General features: G+C 35.1%; 1 protein-coding gene across 6 annotated transcripts in view; it reads left to right on the forward strand.

Annotated features, from left to right (window-relative positions):
• The window catches only part of CACNA2D3 (calcium voltage-gated channel auxiliary subunit alpha2delta 3), a 467,821-nt gene that overhangs the window by 233,626 nt on the left and 208,016 nt on the right, over positions 1-26,179 (forward strand). For all 6 annotated transcript variants that reach the window (XR_005103980.1, XR_005103978.1, XR_005103979.1 and 3 more), the window contains one exon: positions 2,746-2,859. Coding sequence is in view for 3 of the 6 variants with exons in the window: in XM_037385921.1 (XP_037241818.1) it covers positions 2,746-2,859 (114 nt within the window). In the remaining 3 variants the exon portion in view is untranslated. The remainder of the gene's footprint in view (positions 1-2,745; positions 2,860-26,179) is intronic.

The raw sequence follows: 26,179 nt of genomic DNA on the forward strand, positions 1-26,179 counted from the left end.
CAGATAACCCTTTTCCGCTTAGTCTACAGCATGTGACCTTTATGTGCCAGAAATCTATTCTTGTGAATTATAAGCTATAAGGATGTCTTGTCTACATTTAAAAAAGAAAGGGAGGGAAGGGGAAAAAGAGAAAAGAAAGGGGGGGGATGGTGTAAGGAAAGGAGAAAAAGGGAAAGCTTTGTGTTACACAATCTATTAAGATTCTGGTTGGATTTTAGAATGGTTCAGGGGTTACACTAATTAAATGCAGTTAATTTTGCCTTGCAATTACCTTTCAGTATTTGCCTTGGTTGCTAAGACTTGAAGATGGTTGATACAGATGTCTTTGAAAAGCATGTCTAAAAATCCACTTCCAAATTATTTCCAATCATCAATTTATGCAGTGTTCATTATGCAGTGTAAGAATATTGAAGTGTTTGGTACAGTAGTTAGGCACCTACTATGTCATGTGACAAGTGCAATTATCTCTTTTGGTGACAAATGCGATCTTTGCAGTGATTACCTTTAAAAAAAAATCATAGCCAATTAAATAAAATTCTGTGACATTTCAAAGACTGTTAATCACAACCAAATGCTGTAAATGTCAGGATGCATTGAAATTTTTGCTGCTAAATGATGAATCACTGAGTTAATTGTAGTTCATCATAAGGCCCTTGTCATTGTTATTATTATGGAAAACACTTTCATCACTCTAGCTATTCAATAAAATTAAAGTTTTTGACAAATATGAGAAGATATTACTCATGGAAGCATTTAAATTTAATTTCATTCTTTAAAATACGTGAACAGATAACTACATAGAATAATGCAGATGCATACAGAGTGATGTTTTAAAATAAATATATGAAGGCAATCCCCCTTTGTTAACTTTTCTTTTAATATACCTTGTGTCCTTCAAAATATGTTATCCATACAAAGAATATATCCCTTGACAAAGTAAATTAATCTTTATGAGAAAATATTTTTTCTAAGGTCTTACTAATGAAGGAATCCCACTTCAGTAATTCTGATTCTGGACTGGAAACACTAATGACTGAACAATTTTAAGGGTAGACTGCTGTGCAGGTATCACAGGTAGGAATTTGCACACAGGCAGTGACCAGAATATAGCTAATTCTGTAAACCCACATTAGGTTCTCTTTAAGTAACAGGTTTCTAGCACTGTTCACTGATGCTCCTGATTAATCAAAGTGAAAACTGATCTGGAGGAGGGCTGCAGATAATATAAATGATTTTTGCATTATATTTCTGGATGTGACTACTCAGATATGGAAATGTGAAAGCATAAGAAAAGAGGACAGAGGACTTCTGGAACCCACCATCCATTCCCTTTCTTACTGCAGGCACGTCTACAGAGATGATGTTTTTAGAAGTTAAGACCCTTTCCCAGAAAAAATGTGTTTTAGAGTTTTGGAAGGAACAGCAAAAAAAAAAATTAAGGATGAGTAGGCTGCAGAAATCTTAGACAGAGCAATTGCTAGCCCAAATCAAACTAGAATGCTAAGAATAAGTTGTGGTGAATCCAGAAGCAGTAAGAGTCCCTGCAAGGTAATCAGCCTTTAAATACTACTTCTCAAATGGGACCACTCTTTTTTGGGCACTATTCATCACAGATAGGCTGGTGAGTGGGACAAAATAATTATTGCTTGGCTTTCTCAGCAACAAGGGAAAGGTGGTAGGATGAAGACCTTGTCTGACCTCAATGTTGGTAATGTACTTGAAAACTACACGGGAAGAAATCAAAAACAGATTGTTCATTCATTAGCATGTACTCAATGCTAGCCCAATCTATAAAGAGTTGTGTGTAATGCCCCACTTTATTGATCTTTTCACATATTTTTTTAGTGTTTGTACAGAGTTATGATAGATCAAATAATTTTATGACTGTATTTTTTTTCCAAAAGACAGACATTTTGCCTAAGTTCCTTGAATATTTTAAATACTATGCAAATAGGAAGGTATTCTGCAATAAGAGCAAATGGAGACACATGGATTCAAAATTAAGGCACCAACTCCAGAATCCAGAGATCAAACCTTGCGTTATGAATCAGTCCAATTTACTTGTTCTTTGACCAGGAGAAAATCCTGCTTGTGTAGCAACGAAACTGTCTTTGCTTACTCCAAAGGGTATGCTAATTGCTGTCTAAGTACCTGTGCTCAAGTACTGCTGTTCAGCAGCTTGAATTAATTACATGTATTTATTTCAAGTAATAGGAGAATCTTAGAATATATAAATATGAGCTTGGTTCTCCCAGATAAACATTTTATGAAAAACAACATATGCAATGTAATCCTGAGCAAATATGAATGCTATATGAGTAGTCACATGTCTCTCAGTAAGTGGTCTATCTTCTGTACTTCGCAGTAAAATTATCAATCATTCATTTTTTTCATGTAGCTTGTTCTTTTAAAATTATACTTAAAGCAAACCCAATGTAGATGCATCAGTATATACCTCCTATCTAAAATGGGAATACACTTTTAATTTGGGGAAGTGCTATATTTATGTGTCTTGTGTTTCAAGCAGATAAAATGGGGACATATAATGAAGTCTGATTCTGTTACACAATTGAAGCTACAATTCAATAAGAACATGATATGTATGATAAAATGTTTTCAACCTGAGACTTTCATTTACTTTTAAGCATGCTAGAGGTTTGACCAGATCATGTTTATCCAGTGCAATCCTATCTATCTTAATCTAACAGGAATGTACTGTAACTGAATGATTGTTTTCTTTCACAGTTCAATCACACAGGACAAGGAAGTATTTGCAGCCAAGCCATTATGTTGATTACTGATGGAGCTGTGGATACATATGATACAATATTTGCAAAATATAATTGGCCAGACAGGAAAGTAAGTATGTTATCACCTTTATTTGATGGAAAACCCAAAGCTTCATATCCAATATATAGTGTATGCCTATCAAAAAGTCAGTAACAATCTTTCTAATGATCTAAAAATGATTTTGGATAACTAGATGTTTCATGAATGACAAAAATTATGCTTATGTGGTATTGCTCGAGGATAGAGATGGCCTTTTACTGTAGTAATGAACGTAGGATAATAAGATAGTAAGGAAATATTTCCCTCCAGGGCACATATTGACTGTTATATAACGCTTCCCTTGTGAGACATCATTAATCATGAAAAAAACTTTTTTCTCCACAAATACTCATTAATAATTCAATGCTTTTTTAATGCTAAAGAAGGGTGTGTGCTGTGGGCAGTGAACAGTTTGCTATTACTGGAGAACAAGCAGATGTAGTACTCGGTATTTTTTATTTCTTTATTTGGCACAGGGAGGGGTAGACTTGGCAATTAGTGAGATTTTATTAAAATAAATTTGATTCTATTGAACTGTAGAAGGAAATTTACCCAAATTTAAATCACCTTGTTATATAACACATAGAGTTTTCTACAGTAGTAAAGAAATGCCTTGAGTTGTTCTGATGAGAAAGCTCAATTAGGTCTCATGTTTGGATGTGAAATAATTTCCTTCTACGCTTTTCTGCTAAAGCAAGTTTTGGGACTATTTTAGGAAGTTTTTGTAGTTTGAGATACCTGCCATGGTATATGCCTGTGGAAGCAACAACCTCACTCTTTGAAGTGCAGTTTGAGCAAGAAATTGATTAATATGAGGGTGCTGTGTGGGGTTTCAGTATTCTGTGGAAAAGAGGAGGAGTAGTTCTGATTTGTAGTTTTTGTAATTTTATAAATGAAAGAAATGTGACATTTGTTTTATGTTCTCCCTTTTCTTGTTTGCTTGAACTAAACCCTATTAGCAATCAGTGAGCAAGAGAAGATGAGAAATTGGAGATTTTTTTTTTTACTGAACTTCTGAAAATGTTATGTCAATTACTGTCATTTTGTGTAGTAAAAATGACATACAACTATTCTACTTTTTGTTGGTTGTTTTTAATTCAGAGAATGTAAAGTGCAGTCTGAAGATCTATTTTTCTCTTCAGATACCTTGCTCACTCCTTTCACATAACTTCATTCTCTAAAAGAAGAAAGTTCATACTTTTCATGATTTTACTGGGTTGTGCCAGGAAGAATTAAAAGAATGCAAGGATGCATTGGCATTTGCACATATTCTGGGGAGATCTGTAATATTTTTGTGTGAATTAGCTTTCGTGTGGTGGAAGGTATGAGGAAGTTCAGTATTTAATTAATGCAGTAAGATGTAGATCTAGATATTATGAAATAAGTTCCATTGGATGTCAGCATTTGTCCAATTTTGTTTGTTGTATTTCATTGGGTCACATCTCAATTGTCAATGTCAATATTGCTGAAGCAGAAGAGAAATATTTGTTTCTACTCTGTGACATACAAGAAGTATCTCCTTGAAGCGTGGTTATCAACTGTTTACAGGTTGGAGGAGAATATGTGGCCTTTGATCTGTCTCCCTACTTTTCTTCAGTGTTTTTCAGTGAGAATGTTGTTATTTACGTGAAAATACCTCATGTCTTTTCTTATTCTCTATTTACTGTTGAAGATAGTTGATTCTTCAGGAGTAAAGCTTTTACTGATTTTTCTGTTGATTAATTAGCCATTTGGAAAGTTAGGGCTTTACAAAATGTATTTGTCTATTAAAATTACTGAATAATTCTGGAAACAGTAACGTATTTGAACTTTAGCTTGTTTTTCAGATCTTTAAATATTCAAAATGGAATCTTTTTTTATCGGACAGGTCATATGTTGTGATTTTCTTCCTAAGTAAATGAGTGTAACTCCTTAATATTATATGGCTTAAGTCTTTTATCAGCTGGCTGTGCTCATATAAATGGATGGTGGTAATATAGTCTAAAGATATCTCTTAAATTTTCTGTGTATTCACACTTATTTCTGAAAGTTTTCTGAGAGAAACAAGAAAACTATAACTTGATCATGAAATTATTATTTTATTAGCTGCTTCTCCAAATAAAAATGTTTATAAACAGGGTTTTTTGTTTTTTTTTTTTTTTTCTTTTTGTTTGTTGTTTTTTTTTATTTCCTAGATGTTTACATATACTTTTATCCCTATATAGGTGACCTGAGAAATGTGAATTTCAGCTATAGGCTTCAATATTTACTCTTCATATTTAGTCATTTAAATCTTGTAATTGTTCAAGATTTCCATGACAGATGATGTATGAAGAATTTTCATTAAGCAGTATATTAAAAAAATAAATTTAAATTAAATAGAGGATACAAGGAATCTGACTGAATCTACATTATCTTTGGAATTTCAATTAGTATTTTGGGCACCTTCCCCCTCCCACTAATTTTACCTTCTTTCCAGTTTTGGTATGATTGAGTGACTTTGTAGGCTGGCATTAGCTCTGTTTTATGAAAACATAGCTCATTTTGTTCCACTGGAAAGGAGGTTTAAAAGGGTTTTTTTTTTTAAAAAAAAAAAAAAAAAAGTCTTGTGGCCAGTTTTCCTCTTATTCAATGGCTTACTATCTGATTTAAGTTGTTAAGTCTCCAAATGTTCCATGAGAAAATTTTGCTTTCTCTGGCAAATACTGTTGCCTAAGGAGATTTACAGAATCTCTCCAAAGGACATGCCTCTGATGTCTTGTATTTTCTTATAATATGAAGTTAGTTCCTCTCTTAAGAATGGGAAGACACTATTGGGAAACTCTATCATATGAAATCAGTAAGGAAAGAATTCTCTGAAACAGTCAGCTGAGTATTTTCACAAAGCTATGTGCTATGTATCTTTCATGTGCAAATCAACATCTATATCTGAGATAACAATTCTTAGCACAGCTGTTGTAATAAGCAGCAGGACAGGTTTCTTTTTGGGTATGCTTCGACAAAGGCCTAGCATGAAGAATCTTCTTGTTTAGCAAGGACATGTTTTTTAGGGAGTAGCTTTTACTTACGATGCTATATTCCACCCAACTCTTATAAAATATTGAACATATTATACAGTCTTCTAAATTGTATATCAGAAAAGATGTAGGGAAAAAAAATCAAATCAGTTGGTCCTCTTTTCAGGCTGAAATGTTTCAGTATGAAAAATGTAAGAGTGTTCCATATGTATACTTTTAAACATTAGAGTTTTCAATGTTTTTTGTTGGATTTGTTGTTCTAGAAAGGAAGCATTATTGAAAATGCAATGTCCTATGCATTTGCAATGTCAATGTGCCTAAAAATTATGCATGCGGGTGACTTCAGGATCCCCTTCTTTTGCATTAAACCATCTTTATTCTCTCCAAAGACATTTTTTATATCTATAAATCACATCTTTGAACTGCTTATTAGGTTTTTTCTCACCTTTTTTTGTTTTATATTCAGCTATACGTTGCCTTGTCATCTATCTTATCATTTATGTTTTTCCTGTCATTTTGATACTCTGGTGGATGGTGATGGACAAACCAATAAGTCTAATTGAGTTAAGTTAAGTTTCTGTTTACTTCAATTACCCTGTCATCAAAGTACCTATTTGAGTTATGTTTTATCTAATGTTAGATAATATTAAATATGTCATCATTAGTTGCAGCAGAAACATTTTCTTTTCTTATAGAAAGGAACAAATTCTTCATATAACTGAAGGCTTTGCCAGTTTGTCGGTAATAATCTCTAAAGATGGAGAGTGAAAACTTACTGTCACCATGTAAATAACAATTCGCATTTTCTTTTTTCCAAGGCATGTATATCTTTGCAAAATATAGTCTTTTTTTTTTAAAGATACTATGTAAACAGAGATACAAGCAGTTTATTACATATCATTGCAGACATATTCTGCCTGAAAACTGATTAAAAAGCTGCTTTTCTCTGATTATGTATTAAATAGAAATTGTGTTGCAATAATTTTGAAGTGGAATAGCATGGCTCCAGTTAAATCCCTAAAGTAACTTAATTTAAGTAACTAAGTTTTTCTGGGGGACATCAACATGATTTTCTGTATGAGTTAGAGAATTATAACTATCAAAAGACTATTTAAAATTATCTTCTGTACTGTTTCATTAAAAGAAGAAACACTTTCATTTTACTGTTTATTTTATGAGTCCCTATTTCCCTCACCAAAAAAAACCCTTTCCCCATGTTTTCTTAATATCTTCTGCTACTTAAAATGTAAATCTAGTAGATGCTATTTTTATAATACACCATGTTTTATTTGTATGTCTGAGGCTTTAAGTTGTTAATGTCTATTTCTTTTTTTATGAGTCTGTACATACAATCTTGCACCATAAGGATCTAGATTCTTATGCATTATAAATGAATTTATGCTATCTACATATATTTCTTATTCATGAAGCTTGCATTCAGTATTTCCAAATTTCTGCAATTCATTCATGGCAACTCTGCCACATGAAGTACCAAAAAGAGAACAATTAAATCTGCAAGAGTAAATCTGTCTGCGCTGTCATATAAAAGCCTAGGGTTTCCACATGTAGCAGAAAAAAGTATTTAAAAAGAATAGTATCACGGAAGTGTTTGTTTACAATTACAACTATAATATAGTTGCAATACTTTTTTTTGTTGTTGCTTTTAAGGTGTCGTACCTCAGGAGAAAGCCTTGAAGTCTCAAAATATCTTGTTGATGTCAGTAGATCACAGACAGACGTGCTTTTACTGCATATTATTGCTTCTACTATTATATCCAAATTCACTGTTAGAAACCAAGCAAAATACTGTACTTTTATATTTCACTGGGTACCTTATTTGAATTTAAAAGCATGACAGCATATTGTTGTTGTGGGGCAGGGGGCGCAGACAAATCAACGTGACTACAGAGAAAGATATCCCTTCAGGTCTGCCTCCAGAAAATAGTGCTGTTAATTGTCTCTTCCTAGATAACATAATCCTGCTTCCTCTCTATTGGAAAAGTCCAGGAAGTAACTCATGAAAAATTCCTGGAAGGTTAACCTTTTAAATGTTGCTGAAATGCTATAGCACATTTAAAAATGAAATTACAATGAGATCAGAGATATTATCAGAGCTTCAAGCCCTGTCATGCTCTCTATTGAAAGCCATTTTAGTCATTAATTGAGAGTTAATAAACTTGGAACAGAAGGTATCTACTTAAATAATATTAAACATATTTTGACATTTTAAATATAACAAGACTGTTCTCAGCATGTTGTGACATCGCAAAGGAAAATAATATAGTAAAACCCTTTGTAAAAATGCATGAGGAAACACTTTAAAACCCTAGTGATTCACCATGAGGTCTCATCATCCTTTTTCTCCATGGGCTAAAATTTCTAAGTGCCTGCATATTTTGCAGCAACAGTCTTTTTCTCTCCTCCTTTTCCCAATTGTTTTTACGTGCCTATCAAGTTCTATACTTCTATAAAGCTCGTCATTGCTTTGGAGAGGCCCCAAAGCATTTCTTCTGTGTCTGTGATTCAGGGCAGAGTCTAAACTTCCATTGAGATCAAGGGGAAATAGGTACATAATTCAAGTATATAAGCAAATATTTTGTGAAATTTCAGTTTGGATACAGTTGTCTAGTATTCCTTTTTTTATATGGGTTGGTGAAGCACTCACAAGTGGTCAAGGAAGGTGGCAGCTTTGTGAGCTGTTTTGACTTGCAGCATCCAGAAATGGATGTTCTGTTCCCTTAGCCTGAGAGCTCTTCACTTGGTGATACTGTACCACATGCAAGATCTGGAAAAGAAAGCTAAAGAATTATGGAATCAGTTAAACTATATCCTTCCCTTTGGGTTTGTCCTTTGATACTGAAAAACATTTGCTTTTATAATTATTTGAAATAGCTATATGCTCTGGTAGATATATGCAAGACCAGAAGTAATAACCACATGCAAGATCTGGAAAAGAAAGCTAAAGAATTATGGAATCAGTTAAACTATATCCTTCCCTTTGGGTTTGTCCTTTGATACTGAAAAACATTTGCTTTTATAATTATTTGAAATAGCTATATGCTATGGTAGATATATGCAAGACCAGAAGTAATAATTCCTCGCTATTTAGTAAAGTTAAATGGAAACCAAAATCCCACCTAAAATTTCCTAATTTTCTAGAATCAAATCCAGCAAGACAGGCCAGAAGTCTCTCCTGAATTTTCTCTGTTGATAAGAAGGAAGGATGAACGTCCTTTAGAATTCATGCTTGCTCTTCTTTTTTCTTTTCTTTTAAATCTGAGTTAAAAGTACCCCCACATGCAATTACTTTATTATTCTGCAGCCTTTCACTTAATGGGCAAGTAAAAGGGAATAGAACTTCATCTGTCTGTCTCCTATTATTCTGAGGGCTCTGAGTAGAGTTGATTTTGTATGGGAGCAAAATATTTTCTTTCTGCTTATGAACCATTACAACAAGGCAGAGATTTAAGATGTTTTTTGTCAGTGCTAAGACTTCAAATGGGGTGAATATAAAGAATAACTGCAATAACATCTTTATTCCTACTGCTAAATGATTATGATGCAGAAAGCTCTAAGAGCAAATGCTGCCTATGTCTGAACAGAAATGTTGAAATTACAAGATAAATGGCTCCTTGACTTTTAGGTATTTATACCTGCTTTTGCATCTGCTTTCTATGAAAAATTCCACAGTCTGGAATGTCTCTGAGTTTATGTACAATACTTAAAATTATAATTGAATTCAGAGATTAACAGCTCAAAATTCTCTGGATTTAGTTTTGATTTCACATTAATAGTATACTATATTTGCAGACAACAATAAGCAGTTGATAACTCCTTAGCTATGTGGGATGTCAATGCATACTTTTATACGATCGATATTTATGGTACATTTAGGAGTTAATGGCATTATGCTTTCTTAAATACTTAAGAAAATGCTTGGTCGTTACTGGTGACTACTGGTCACTTGGTCACAAAGACCTTTATTCAATTGACTCATTTATATTAGAGATCTGTGAAAAAAATATTTAACTTTAATTCTGCCTTTTACTTTTTTTACTAAAAATATACCTAGTGAGTTTGAAGACTACCAACAATCTATTGACTTAAACTGCTGTATATGAAATTAAAATCTGAGCTTTAGCTATATGTAAAATTCCCCAAACATTTAGATTCTGCCATAGGACAGGAAAGAATGCTTTCCTTGTATTCCTTTAACAAAGGAAGATGAAAACGTGACATATGATATATTTTCATTTCCTTTGTCTGAAAACTATCCTAAAGAAATCAAGCGGATGCTGTGAAAACAAGCTACAAGAAAATGGGTACCTGTGTTGTGGCATTACATTGGTGACAAATAATCTTTTTCTGCATGTCAGATATTCATGAGGCTACAAAATTTTCTGCAGATTTTTAACTAAGTTTCTGTATCTTAGGAACCTGCTGATGTTGGCAACATGAAACATTAGTACAGAAAATTATGTGTCTCATGTACAGTGTTGTCTGGATGCTATTAAATTGATTACTTTTTTTAAGAAGACTGAAGTACTTTAAAGGCAGATGTTATTACTGCTACACAAACCCTATTTCTGGTTATCTCAAGAACAAAAGAAGGTCTGGTCACTTTATAGACCTTTCAAGCTATGGCAAACATATTAATTAGCTATTTTTTTAGCCATCCTTGCAGTATGATGAAAGATGGGGTATGAGATCAAACAGAAGTTCTTGATTTGGGGCTAAAGGGAAACAACAACTCACAGAAATGCTGTAGTCCTAGTTTTCTGCCCTATCTGCAGTTTCCTGGAGATGTGCGTGTGTGTGTGTTAAAAAATATTTGCTTCTGCATTATTACTTTTCCCTTTTTAATGAATTTGCCACTAGTATTTCTACCTGCATTCTTTAATATGATGCTCTCTGTTTACTTTACTACAATGAAACTTTTTCTGCAGTGCTAAAAACCAAAAGTGGGGAGAAATCTTTTGTGAAGATAAGGGTAATTGAATCTTATCCTCATGGTATATGTGGATTGCCAGAGGAAGGATTACTGCCTCTCGTATACAGAGTTACATGGTTAGCTAAAATCATATAGCGGTTAATGCTTTCTGAATGTTTCAAGAATTTTAGTTGGATTGATCATTTATACACAATGTAAATGTATCCAAAGTGCTATTACTCTGTTAATGTTTGTGATGTGATCAGAAATAGATACAATAGAAATAGATAGAATTGAAAAGTAAATTAACTATGAGTCATACAGAGTACCTTATAAAACAATGGGCAATCAAAATGGAGAATAATCCACAACCTGAAATAGCTTTTCCAAAGTACTTTTTAGGAGCTCATGAGTTCATCAATAACACAAAAATCATTACTTTTGCATGTAAAAAAGTAGTTTATTTTTATGTAGTGTATGTAGACATAAAGACTTCCAAAATTTAAGATAAAATGTGTACATAAAATGTGCCTAGATGGCTACAAGTAATCACTGTTTGCATCTGGCATAAACTCACTATCATTGAAATATGTGTCTGAAAGCCAGTATTAACGATAGACCAAAGTATTGTAGGTAAATATCATAAGAACAACACTATTTTTTATGGATTCTGTTTACTGATGCACAAAATGAATATAATAAAACCTGACCTGATATTTGAGGTGCTGTAAGGTCTTAATTTAAAATATATATATATATATTTGTGAAATTATTGTGCCAGAAGCAAGACAGTTAAAGTAGGCATAGTAATTGCACAGATATGTCCATTTCATTCTGCAGACTATGTCTGTACTTGTGGTAGCATTTTTTGTGAAGAATTATGTCATCCGCTTAAGGAAATAGTGAGATCATGTATTTCTTGAAATTCTTCAACAGCATGATAAAAATTGTGTTTTAGTTTGTGTGGTTTAAACTGAACAATACTGCAATTGCACTAAAAGCTAGGATACAGTTCATAGTCTGCCTGTTTTTAATTACTTCTTTATAATGTGTGCATCTTCTTAAACATGACAGGCAGAAAAGAGATGTTGAAGGCTGTCAGAGCTGTTTTATTTTAGATGAGTCTCTACAGTCCTTGTAAAATACCAAGAATGAGTATTTTTAATTGTGAGTAATCTACCAACAAAAAGGTGTCCATAGCTACATATACGAAACCCTTCTGGTTGCATTTGAGAATAAAGAGATAACACAGTATTCCAATAAATTAATTTAGTTTAATAATATTTTTTTTAAAGTACAGATAGTAAAAAACCTTGAAAATTATGTTGAACTAAATGTCTTCCTATAATTAACTGTTTAGAAGTTTGGCTCTTGGAAGCAGCTGAAATTATCTGAATCTGTATTAAAGGTTACATTACAGAGGAGAGCACTGATGAAAAATTAGTTGTTGAAAGAGAGGAGACTAGGGTTATGCTCAGTCATCTATGCTTCCTTCATCTATAGTCTGAAATAAGAAGAATATAAAAGATCTACAAACCTGCTTGCTTTATAGGTGCTTTCTGTTCTGTTCTGTGAAAACTTTTCACTGGTTTTAGAGACGGGAAAGAGTGGAAACTTCATATGTATTTTGGAGTAAGTTTTAAAAAGCTGTCCTTATGATGTTTTAGGCCCCTGTTATAACATTTAGAATGCACTGCAAAAAAAGTTCAATTTCCCAATTATTATTTTTTTTCTAATGCAAGATTAATCTTGAACCAAACAATGTTATGTAGTGGACAAGCATTAACAGGATTAAAGACATTTTTATGACTAACAAGAATGTTCACAGTTACATGCAGTAATATAAGTTGAGGAGACAGTGAGATGGTGAGGCTTAAAAAGGAACGTGGGTTATTGCATCTTTTCCTAACCAAGAGGTGGGATTCATCGCTAGTCCGATGAGGTATGACAATTCCAGTAGCCCGTAAGTACCCTGGAAAACTTTAGACTGGCACAAAGAATAACTGTTTTCAGACATTTTCATCTGAGTACTGAACTTTATTTCTAACTAGTTTGTATGATCCATTCTTAGTTCATTCCTGTATCACTTTTCCTTTAATGACATCTTCATATACTTCTATTTTATATAACTCTGACTGAATTAAAATAAGCCATAGTGTGTTGTATTGTTACATACTGAGGCTTTAATTTAACTTCTGTTGGATATTTACATTAAGTTGAGAGGGTTGGTAAATTGCATGTTTAAATATCAAATCTCAAGAGATGTTTGGAAAGGGAATGTTACAAAGGGAGGAAGTTAAATGTTTGGTATAGTGTTCTCTTGCTTGGCATCCCGTTACATATAGTAAATGGTATTTCTTGCTCATTTTGCTCAGAGAGGTCAAATACTTCTGGTTTGGAAGTATAACAGACATTGTTTATACAAAATTATTATTCATATATACCATTTTCCCAGAGTACCTCTGTTATCCTTCGTGGTGTCTGGCTACAGAACAATCCCGCAATACATGCACATATATCAAGACAGTACAGGAGATTCATTACATGCAAGGGATCATATATGTGTAGTTTAGTATTCATTTCAGCAAAGCGCTTACATGTGTGAGTTATTACATCTCTGCTAACCAAAGCAGTGGGTTCAGGCATACATTAAAGTGCTTTACTGAATTAGGAACTAAACAAGTTATCCAAACAATCCCATCTTTAGAACTCTGTTGTGGGTCTGCTGATTCTTTCTGAGTGGTTGAATCTTAAACTCTGTTAGTGGTTCTGCATTTTATAGAATACCCATTTAGAGTGCACTCTTTGTTTATCTCACTATATTTATACCTACTTTTTCTAAACTGCCATAATGGCATTAACTACATTCTGAGACTTGAAAAACATGGCAGATTCTGTGGACTTAACTTTTGTACTCTGTTCCCATGTGCAGACATCTGCTGCAAAACTGATAAAAACCTGTTCTTCTCTATGAGGTTCTAAATGCCATCATCTTATAATCCTCTCTACAACCCTCACCATAATTGTCTCTGTGCAAAACTGACAGAATGAGATTTGCACGTCTAAATAAATGTTCTGGTTCTGTGGGATAACACTTGTGCACTGACTTCTGTTAAGATTTAAGCTCAGTCACAGAGGTTTCCCCTTACCAGTTCTTGAAACCTTTTTGCTGGGTTTTAACATTGAAGCTGAGCTTAGTGCATTGTTACAAAACACAAGTTCTTATTCTGCCATCTTACGTCATTAGACATTCATACCTTGAAACAAACATGTAGGATTTTGAATCATCCGGGACTCGTTATTGAAGAAGGCTTTAAAATCCATTGTAGCATTAAAGTGTATATTCCACTGTCTGCTGTTCAGCAAGTCATTATGAAAATAAAGCAGCTATAAATACTTATAAAACATTTTGAAATTTATGTTATATTGAGGCTGATAAAATAGAACACCCACAGGGCCTATGACACTTGGGACATGCCTTTTTTGAGGAAGAGATCTCAGAAGCATACCTTTGTTTAACCAAATAATTTTGTTTATTTTTATGTATGTATATGGAGGGAGATAGTGAGAGAGAGGGAGAGAAGTCTTCTGAGTACAAAATAGGAATTAGTTTTTTAATTCTAGCTTTTCTGGACAATTCAAGAGCGAAGGCACTTAGGGTTTTGTTTTGTGAAAATTGTGTGTCACAAGTTGTACAGTCAACTTCCGTATCTTTTACACTTCAATAGGATCTGGAAATATTCAGGAGCTTCAGGTAACATTTTTATGTTCTCTTCACCTATTTTAAAAATAAATAGAAACAGGTTATCCTTACTTGAGGAAAACCATTGCCACAGACACCCTGAGAAAGGTGACTTCTCTCTGTTGTCAAGAAGCCTAAAGGAACATTTGGAAGTCTGCCTGAGTAGAGACAACAGACATATCTGCTAGGCAAACTCCTGGGCATCCCTTTTGGTAAGAACAAAATATGATGGAACTGTGAAATACAGTAGTTACTTCAAGAATTTCCTACACTATGGTTCTGTTCTTCAGCCTCTGATGAAGGAGAATTTTTCAGTTTTTAACAATGTCCAAGGTAGTATCAGTTATGGTCTGTCTGTGGGTTTTTACTGATTTAATCATGCAAGATATTATTAAACCCATGAAGAATGTTTCCTAATTATAAAGACAAAAACATAGAATAATCCTGGTTTTTCAATTAATCATTTCTATTTCAGTCACTTTGGATCAGTCTAAATCTTTAACTCTTACTAAACAAATATACATTTTCAATTAATAAACTGAAATATATATTCAGGATTTCAGGTAGAAAGCTGTGAGCAGGTTTTCAACTCCTTTTCTTTTAAACTTTTTCTTCCCCAAATAATAAACAAACTAATGCAAAAAAGGAATAGGTGCAACGTATTGCAAATTATGGGAGACCACCTGAAAGTGAACTTCAGTTATTTTCTAGATCTATCTGCCTAGAAGACTTTCCAAGAGTAAAAAATCATGCCCAAAATTACAAGGAAAACTGATAATGGAAAGAATAGTAGAGGGAAGTAATTAAAAGGAAGCAAATTAGATGGGAATCAAAAGGGGATACCTCAGACTGTCTTAGCAGATTTCTTTCCTTCTGGGAAAAAGTTTTCTGTGGTATTACATGAAAGGCTGCTACAGAGAGCAGTGAATTACCAATATACATAAGCCTGGAGGAAAGGTGTTGCCAAGCTGTGGACTGGTGTTGCCACTGAACATTGATTTCCAACAAACTGACTATAAAATTTGGGGCTGCAGCTAACCTTTCTTTCCAGTGCACTTTATGCTCCAAGATACATGAAGTACCCATCATATAATCCTACATTATAAGTTAGCTGCAACATGTCACTTGTTCAAGATTCCCATCTGCCCCCTTTCCTCAGATTTTGCAGTACCTACAAACATCTGCCAGCCTGAAAATTACTCTTGCAGTTGCCCTGCAGTAGGTGTGTGGGTTTTTTCAATTCTTTTTACAAATTAAGGGGAAAATCTCTAGGCAATTTGTCTACTCTATTAACTTAATCTCTAAGAGTGCAATTAACTGGGTATACATTTATTGATTTTGCCCTTACTGTGAAAAAGAAATGGCTGGATTTTCCATGAAATGAGGGTTTTGTCTAAATACTGAAACATCTGTTGTAGAGATGGGTGCAAACTGTAAATGTTTGCTTTGGCCAAGTTTACATGACATTTAGGGGTTGAGTTTTCATCAAATATTCACACTCTCAAATTTTATAGGCACAAAAATTCATGGAAGATGAATTTCATCCCACGTGCAGAAATGGCTATAGTTAGATTATCTTTCTGTCCGTCAATTTCTTGTCACTTGCAACTGAAAAAGTCACCAATTTGTGGCAGCACCATCAGTGTAGCACTTTTGCAGTTGTACTGCTGACAATTTTGAATGGCTACCATAGAATGTAGCAAGGGAGTATGGATACTCTGAGATTCCCATACTTATGTCAAATTTAAGTTTGATCTTATGGTTTAGATTGTACTGCAAAGGCATAATCAGCCCACTGTCAGGAATGAATATGGATTTTTACTGAGACCAAGTTATTTTCCTCTCATACCCCCACTTCTCCTGTCCCTCTGTTATAGTGTCAGTACTGCTTGCATTTGTTCTGTGTGGTGTTGGGAAAATAGCCAGTGGCAGCATCATGCCATTGTGTGGCAGGTAGGAATTAATGAGGATCTGAAATTCTGTCTTCATAGCTTTCATGGGAATTACTCAGACTTTTTTAGTACAGTGTTTCTGTCTCTGCTGCATCTGTATTTGGGATAATTCAGTATCCTAGCTGGGTTTTCCTTGTTTTACCAGAAAATCTGTGCTCTTGGCCATGCTATACCTGGAAGTCTGGCATGTGGGTAGCACAAGCTACCTGAGATTTGATCAGTATAACGATACTGTCGTCATCCTTTCTGCTAGAAGAATTTATTCAGAAAATAGCTCTACTTAAGCGACCAATAGGAGTTTCTTTCTGTCTTTGTCTCATACACGGGGGGGGGGGGGGGGGGGGAATATTTGCCAGGACAAAGGGACCTGTTAGCTGCCTTGTGAAATAAGTTTTCATTTTATTAGCTAGATATAGTTTATGGCATCTCCTTGTGTGTTATTCAGTCCAATCCTGTCAAAATGGGAATTATCTCCTATTCTGGTACCATCTCCCTGATTTATCAAGGATTTCATGATAAGTAGTACACACGGTATCTATATAGTAAATGGAACTGTTTAGAATTTTGAGAAAGGGTGACAGATTTTAGTCCATAAAGAGCATAATGGAAACTTAGCAGTATTACTAATGATTTTAACACACAATGGTATCGGTATGATTCTAATAACTATGATAGTATTTTTCTAATATTTTCATTCATTTAAACAACCAAAACCACATATGTGCAAAATATTAAAATGTGTACACAAACAGCATGAGAATGTTGTGAGTACAGAGATTTTAGCACCATATCTGATAATACTGAATTTTTGGCTAAAAATTATACTGACTAAGTACATTTTGACATATGGCACCCCATTTTGAAACAAACGGTTTTATTTAGGCTGACCTAAATTCTCCTTAAAAGGTCATGTATGGAAACTAGCGATGAGCCAGACATCAGAGGATGCCTTTGTGGTACGTCATGTTTATGCAATTTCAGGCAGAGATGCACTTGGCTCTTCATTTGTGTGCAGCCAGAGTGACATCTAATAAGCTATTAGATCAATGTAATTGCTGTGTTATTCCCTATAGTTAGAACAGTGTTATATACAATACTCAGTTGTATTCAAAGGTGAAACTCAAAATGAAGTCTTTGTGCTCTGTTTGCATTAGCAATAGAAAATAATAAATGTAGTTTAAAAAAATCTTAGTTTGGTTCATAATAAAATCCTCACATACTTTCCCCATGTTAGCACACACAACTAGACTGAGGTCAGTCCATTTTTGGTCACATAGCAGCAAGGATGCAGGGAACGTCTTCCCCCCCAGCCCCCTTCACAGCCTTCACAAAAGTTGCTCAGAATGGTGTCTCTTCTCCCAGGCAAGGAGAATGAGAGTCATTAATCATTGCCAACCAGCCAGAAGAAACTTCTCAGTTGACAAATACTGAATCTTTCAGGAAACTAGCAAATCCCTTTCTCAAAAATATGAATCTCTCCTTCAGTCTGCTCAATCCATCTTGGGAGCTCTGGTAAGTATTGTGCCACTTTGTGCCAGAGCAACTTTTAGATACACTTTTCTGTGCAAGATACTCGCTTCCATAGCTACAAACTATTACCTTTAAGACTAACTGCTTAGCAGAGGTGGACAGGATCTCTACATGACGTAAACCACCAGGGACTCTCAGGATGAGGAGGATAAGGATAAGGAGCCGGCAAGTGCTCATATTGTGTAAATAACAGCTGCTTTTGCTGGGGTGGGGTGGGCAGAAGTAGAACTTGACCTCAGCCTCTAAAGGAAGGTAATGCTGCCATCTTCCATGCGTTTTTCAAGTTTTGTTTTGTTTTATTTTTGAGAGGGTTTTCCTGGTAGAAGCTAATGGTGGAAGGTGGCAATATGGTCTTTTTTGAAGTATCCTTGTGTGGAGACAGGAGGACGAAAATGGCAGATGGGCTTCACATGCTGGTGATGTTAAGATGTTTTACTGCATTCATACAAGCCTAAAATTATTGGCCATTTCTGTATAAATGCGGCACAAGAACTGTTCCATCTCCAATTGTACAGGTGCACAGTACTCCAGAATGTCCTGGAAGGAGAGTAGTTGACTATAAATTCTGGAGGAGTTTCACAGCAATTGTTCCTTCTCTGCTGCAAGGGGCACTGGAAAGCTTTTGTATCTCTGAAGCTAAATGCTTGTTAGTGTTCCCTCTTGGGAAGCCATGACCCTAAAACAGGTCTGAACTTCGGTGTGAAACTGAGTTGAATACTAAAAGGATCATTCTTAAATTTTCAGTTTGCCTTGTGAAGAAGAGACTTGATAAAGGGTAACTTTTAAAAACAAAGTGTTTCTTTTTACTTGTAAGGTGAACTGGTAATTTTCTTGCATTTACGCTGAGCTGTTGGTGTCATATTATGTCCATGAAACATGTATGATACAGTGTATCACTGAAAAGCATTTTAAAAAGGTATGTTCTCTATTAAATCACTAGAAATGAGCAGAAAGTCGAGTCAGAAGGAAGTTTAATAACTATTTCAGCATTCAATGTTACTATGTTTTGTATTTTTTTATATTAAGTTCACTTTCTATAGGTTCGATACACCTTTAAACAGACAGTAAACTGTGAAATAACATACAGATTTGCAGAAAGCAACCAAGGTAACTTCCCATCATTTAGTGAGAAATAGACAAGTAAATGCCTCGTTTAGTTTGCTGCTTTTTAAATGTCAGAACATTTAATAGCCCTAAGGGAATAGTAATGTAAAACAATCCATATAAGGTATGTTAAAAACACTAATAATAAACTTTTTTCCCCCACTACTAATATATGGATTTAGCCTTCCCAAATGAAAGTGATGCAATAAAACTTGTCTTTTCTTCCTTGCTCCAAAGTGACTTATTAATAAGCTGTTGAGTGGCAGAAGAACCTAGTGTTCATTCCCATATTAATATATCCCATAATAATATGTCAAGTGCTAACAGTGCTACAGTATTTACTAGACTCAGAACTACTCACGGGAGCTGTCTCAGTACAAAGTTTACTTGCCTTCTGAGTAAGACTAGATTATTAAATTAGAAGCATAGACAAGATTACCATGCCATCATAAGGAGATATCTTTGTACTTTGCTTAATAAATTTTGTTGCTGTTTTAAGAGTGAGAAGTGCTGTGCAGGTTTAGATGTCTGTGTATGACTGCTCAGATTGTGATATATTTCCCACTAGGGAAGTTTCTTTCAAGGCATAACTTGTAAGTTTTCTGAAACATTTTGAAATGAAAGTTTTAAAAATTGATCTATACTGTCCATGTATGTCTCTAAATTTTAGAAGAGGTACATGAAACATTAATGAGATTTCAGTAAGGATCTTTTGTACAATTCTTTCTATAAATTGTGTAAATCGACAGTTGAGTGTTTACATTCATCCTATAATGTGTTAACTGAATGTAAACATCATTTTTTACATTCTTTGTGAAAGTACAGAAGAGACTTGACTATGGTTGCAGCTTTGGACTCAGTTTTAAATTGTGCTGTGCAACCTTTGTGTGGTTTTTTTGTTGTTGTTGTTGTTTTGGTTTGTGTTCTTTTGTTTTTTATTGTTGGTGTTTGGGTTTTTTGGTTGTTGTTTGGTTGGCTTTTTAACTGCCTGAGGAACCAGTGACTGATCAAACCAGAATCCTAAGGGCTGGGCTGTAAAGAATAATTTCAGTCACAGCTGGGAGTGGACCTTGCACTGGAATAGTCTACATGATATTGTAGCTTGATACAACTGTCACCATGTTCCTGACTGTAGCGCTTAATTGCTAAGAGGAAGCCATGCCATTTCTAGTAGTTATCCAGCAGTTTTTGCATAAGGTCACTTGGTGACAGCACCAGGAGCAGCACCTCTAGTGACTGCAAGTCCAACCTTAACCACAGCCTCCGAACCATATTCAATGCTGGCGACCAAAACTGTGAACAACGCTAGCCACACCGTATGTGCAGCCTTGCTAGCATCTTTGTGCCCACGCTAGAAGTCCTTTGTCAATGTAGTATGAAATTATCCCTGTGTTGCTGACGTGCACTTTACATGCTCTCAATATGGATGAAGTAGCTGAAGTATTCTGTTCAGTTAATGCTTATACTTCATGGCAGACACAAATAAGCAATTGTAGTGTTTCTTTCACACTTGTTTGTCATCATAAATAGTTTTAATATTTAGGAGTGTTGTACGACATTAATTACAAAAGTAGGCAAGACCCATGATACAAATAAAAATGTAAGAAAATCTGGACTGCCTCAAAAAATGTAGGGCTTAAAAAATTAGAATATTCTGAAATTGGACAGGGAGTTGTCTCCCTACATGATAACTTGAGACTTAATTTTTCATATCCTATGATTTATCAGTCTGGATCATAACCTCAATGTTAATTAAATAGAATCTGGGATACTAATATTTTAATTTATTAGGAATTCCGTTCTATTTCACCTGTCTGTATTGTACAATTTTCAGAAAAATGGAAGGAATTATTGTATGTAAACATCACTGGCTAATCTGTTACTTTTTTTCCTACAACTGCTGCAGTCTGTGCTGCTTGTACTATTTCTGTGGCGGTACTGGCACTAGCTGTTAATAAATTAGGCCCATAGCCTCTTGATGGCAGTGTATTTCCTTCTTGAGTTCATAGGCCTTACAGAACATTTATGTCTCATTACAGCCAGTACAGCAGTTTATGCCCTAATAAATCAGAGGAGCTTTGCAGAGATGATCTTGACAGTAATGAATCTTTCTGTTGGCATTTCCACTTCACAGACACAAATAATGAAGCAAAACTGCCCCATCTGGCCACTCAGTAAGAGTCAAATCACAGTGGGAAGCTGTTTTCTCAAGCATGACGAAGGTCATTGTGTGCAGCAGGAGTGAGTGATAGCAGGTTGTGCTGTGAGTGACAGTGTAGAATGAAGCCATTTGTGAGCTTTTATCATTATAATTACATTTATTAGCTGTGCTGCCAGTGTTCTCCCCACCCTTCTACCATGTCTGTGTGCTCTTGCATCAAAAGCTACCTTAACTGATTCCTGCAGATTATTTGGAGAGCTGTTAGCTAGTTATTGCACAGAAATTGATTTAATCAGCTTAATCAGCCGTTGAAGTGGTATTATTAAGGTCTCTCAAAGTAATTTAAAAAAAAAATTGCAAATTTACTGCCTTGAAAGAGCAAAAACTGGCAAAAGATGCTGTATACTAATTATAAGCAAATAAATAAAACAGGTTCACTCTGCTTTAGGAACATATGGCAGAAATATAGGATATGTCATCTCATGTTGGCCAGCGGGTCCATTGAGCCTGCTCTCTAGCCTTTGGCAGTGTGTGAGCCGGTGATCTTTCCACCTGTTCTAAAATACTCACTTCTTAGGTCTGACTGTTATATTACTCACTTGTTAATAAAGTCCTTGCGGCACAGAACTTGGATACATAGCAAGTATCCTTGAAGCTTTTTTCCGGGGCCCTTCACAAAGCATCTTCCACATTCTGGGCTTCCACAGCTCTACATTTAACAATACCACAGCATCTCTATTTTAAAGCATGTTTCTTCCATTCTGATTTTTTCCTGCTTGGTATCAATGTTGTGTCAGATTTCTTCATTTTGTAAGACAAGAGTACTTTCTCCTGGCTTAGTCTGGGGTTTTTACACTGTATCAAACAATAGAATTGAACAGAGGTTTTCTCCTGTTGGGGAGGTGTTATGGACTGCTTTAATTTATTATTTTCCTTTTATATTTCTCCATCTCTTTCATGTCCTCTTCCTTCCTTTTCGGTAGTATGCTAGTTCTGCAAAAATAGTATGGTAAGCAAGGGCTGCAAAACCTGGGCAGGTAACGTTCCTAACAGTGCCACCAGATCTCCCTCATCGCTCCTTGCTCTTCACGTTTTGTTTTGCACACGCCATATTATAAATGTCTGTAGGTGCATATATTCACTATTCTGCCTTGACTAGTTTTTTCTGATTCTGAAATGCTGTTATTTCTGTAGGCATATCACACCAGAAAATTGAAAAGCTATCAGAGGAGAAAGCAAGTAAGTTGATGTTAATATAAACGTGGCAAGTTTTGTACTAGTTCTTCACCTAGAGTACGAGTTTGTACCCTAAATATACAGGTGTACTTTACAGGCTGTATATTTAGGGATCACTCATGCATCTCAGGAACACAGGTATTCATTCTGCATCAACAACGTGACACAACAGTTGGGTTTTTTTAGGGGGAAAGTCCAAAAACTACTTTTTGCAGTTGATATTTTTCAAGGGTTATATGCTGCACAGTGAGAGTGCAATAGCCTGAGTACAAATCTGTCCAGAATATGGACACAGTAACATGCTTGTGGGAAGTAGCAAGTGTTCTGTAATAACGACAAATAACAAGGGACTCGGTTTTATTTTTCTAACCTTTATAATTTCACGTAATTGTATTAACAACCAGAAAGCTCTATGCTATCAGGTTTTTTTATTCATAAATTATATTTTTTACCCTTAAAATATTTATCTGTATCTTTTTATTATCTATGGTATTCTTTTTTTTTTTCTTTCTTTTTTTTTTCCCTCCAAACTTGCAAGCATGGAAAAGTACATAATGGAAACTATATTTTGTCCTAAAATAGGAATGTAAGTCTACAGGAAAACAGCTTGGGTCAAACGCTGCTAAAATTAAAAAATATTCTTCTGGACTTACTGGACTGAGTTCCCTGCTGGAGCCACAAAAGGCAGGGAAAGGGACAAAGAGTGATTTGGTCAATTAAGGGAAGGATAGCTATAGGGAAGGGAAAGGAGCCAGAAGGAGCAGTTTTGAGTAAGATGAAGTGTGGGAATGGTGAGAAGGAGCAGTCAGTAAGGATGTGGCTGCAAAACGATGGTCAGAAAAATTGACAAGAACATGTACTTTGATACTCCCTCCACACACATTTGTAGTGTATGTAATCCTGTGACAAACGCAGTTTTGCTATGAAATACCAGAATGCTTTGAAACGCTTGTGTGTCACAGGAAGGGGGCAGGAGGCAGGAGACAGCTTTATTCTAGAGTCTTAGCTGTAGCGCAGGACTGTTAGGTGAAAGTGTTGAAATGATCCTAGATGACAGTGTGGTGTGCTGCAGAGGAAAGCAGCAAGTGTCTGCTGGTTTAGGCAAATTTGATGTGAGGAAAATCTAATGTATGGTTAAGAGTAAAACCTACTAGCCAGACCTTGTGTTGTGTGGGGGGTTTTTTTTGGGTCTTTTTTTTGTTTGCTTGTTTGTTTTTTTGGTCCCCCCCCCTCCCCAGTCAGGAGTACTGCTGTACTCTGTTCCAGTCTCTCACCGATAGCCATGGACTGCCACTAAAGCTTGAGAGAAAAGTGACAGAGTAGGAGTCATCCTTTCTTTCTCAGTAAGTGACTAACAGAAGCCCCGAATGTGACATTAACTGTATTTTTTTCCTATTAAAAGAAACACTTACAGCTTGATTTTAATTTGGCTAGTGTTGGGATCTCTCTCCTTTTTTTAGAACGAAATTAGTCATCCAGCTGTTAATATTAATTGTATTTTTAATAGAACATAGTTGTATGCCTTACCAAAAATGATGAAGAAGTTTTAATGGTGTTGAGGCAATATTGTGCACACATGAATTTTACTGAATGAGGAAGCAAAATAGAAGTTAAATCGCAGGCTGGAACAAGGTGGTTTGTTATTTCTGTGACTGCTTTTGCTGTGGCTATTTGTCAGCTTAGTCCTCAACCTTATCCATAGCCTAGTCAGCAACAAAATCATAGGCCAGCTCAGCAGCAGCTGAGCCAGACAGGCTGAGGAAAATGAATGCCACCAAAAGGCTGTGTTCCTTAGAGAATTATTCTATATGGAATGATGAGAAACAACTAAAAAAACAAAATGAAAGAAAGCAAATCCGTCACAGTACCAAAAGATATGAGAAAGACTGAGAAGACCCCAACTGCTCAGTGTAGAAATCCTATAACTAAATAGTTTAAAGTGGAAAAATATAACGTTTGGCTGTAAAACACCCAAGGAGATCACTTATGTGCTGCTGCATTCCTGTTGGTGATTGTTCTTTTTGAACAAATGCTATTCCAGTCTCCCATTTTGATAAAGAAAAGAAAAAATGAAACTATTGAACTGAAAATGTAACCCAGGAAATGTTACTGCTGAAGAATATTGATAATTAAGTTGAAGGAAGATGTACATTTCAATGAGGCTGAGGTGCAAGTGGAGGACATCTATGAAAAGTGACATCTATGAATAAGGAGATTAGATGCATATTTACAGTCAGAGAGGAAATGATAGATTTCATTATAGAAGAAAATGAAACATTAAAAGAAAAAATATTTTTATTCAACTGAGTGTAGAGGTAGATGTGAATGAACCTGAAGAGTGAAAGTGTTACATAGAGCAAGTGCTGTAATACTTGTTACATGTGCTAAATCTCCTCGTCTAGATGGTGAAATAAGGTAATTCCTTTTTTAAAAGATGAGCTAGCATTCCAAGAAAATAATAGAGGTGCTATAGTTAGTGTTATAGACTGAATAAGGGGCTGCACCAGCAATGGCGTTAGAGAACTTGTTCCTTTCCAACTTCGGTTGCAAACTTTTCTTTGCCTTTGTCATCTCTGTCCTGCATTCAGTTCACTGTTTGCCCTTTCATCCCTTTCTGCCCCTGCACCAAACTCCCCAATACTTAAAAATGTTCTCTTCTTGCTGCTTTCTTCTGGAGTCTCGTTTCTACCCAGCACATCTGCCCACTTGTTCTTAGGTTTTTTAATGTTTTTTTTTTCTATCTCCTTTGATACTGTGTATTTGGGAAGTCCTTTCTGGTTCACTTCATCAAAAATTTCCCTTTTCTGTTCTGCCTAAAAAAATGTATCTGGTGGTCTTTTTTTCAAGGACCTTCAGCAGTCATATTTGTACCCAGATTTATTCCAAAGCAAAGTAATTTTCTGCAAGACAGAAGGAAATTTAAGTGCTGAAGTTCTCCTTTAGTAGCAGGATATAATTTTCCCCAATTTTACGAGCCCTGAAAAGCTTCAGGCAACCTTCTTGCTCTTTAAAGAAGAATCAAATGTACAAATCCTGTCCTATTTGTATTTGCTTTTTGTGTTTTACCCTTTTTTTTCCTTTCTATACATGAACACTGACAAGTTGAAAGATAATACCTTTCAACTGCTGTCTTGACAGATATTTATCAGTGGGTTTTATTTTGTCTGTCTTGTGATGGGAGTCACTACAAACTTTTACTCGCTTTGTGCTAGCATCTGTGAAATGCAGTGAAGGAAAAACACTTTTACAGTTTTTGTGTCATGGCAACAATTTTGATTGCTGATATACAAGCTACCTTTCCTAGTGCAGTATCACTTGAATCTGCTTTTTCTTAGATTTTATACATTGAGTGATAATGTGCTGACCTTTGTGGAATGTATAGAATTGGTGGTGCTTATTTCATCATCTGTGAAATAAGCTGGTTATGAAGTTTCTATGTGAACTCAGTTATATTTTTTTCTTAGTTCTTTCAGTTACAAAGTTGAAAGGAAGGCTCAAAGAAAATAAGTGAAATTACTAGTGTCAATTCTTTTGGCTTATAACTTTTCTGGCTTTCACCAAAGTATTGTCATCTGTTGACTCCAATTCTGAGTGAGAAATCTGTTTCTTTTATTGTGAAAAATTATGCACTGGTGCCATTGGAAAGAGCATATTGTTAATTATAGCTCTTGAATGTTAGTGCCCTAAAAAGTATTTTAA

The sequence above is a fragment of the Falco rusticolus genome, chromosome 4 (assembly GCF_015220075.1).
Source record: "Falco rusticolus isolate bFalRus1 chromosome 4, bFalRus1.pri, whole genome shotgun sequence".
NCBI lineage: Eukaryota > Metazoa > Chordata > Aves > Falconiformes > Falconidae > Falco > Falco rusticolus.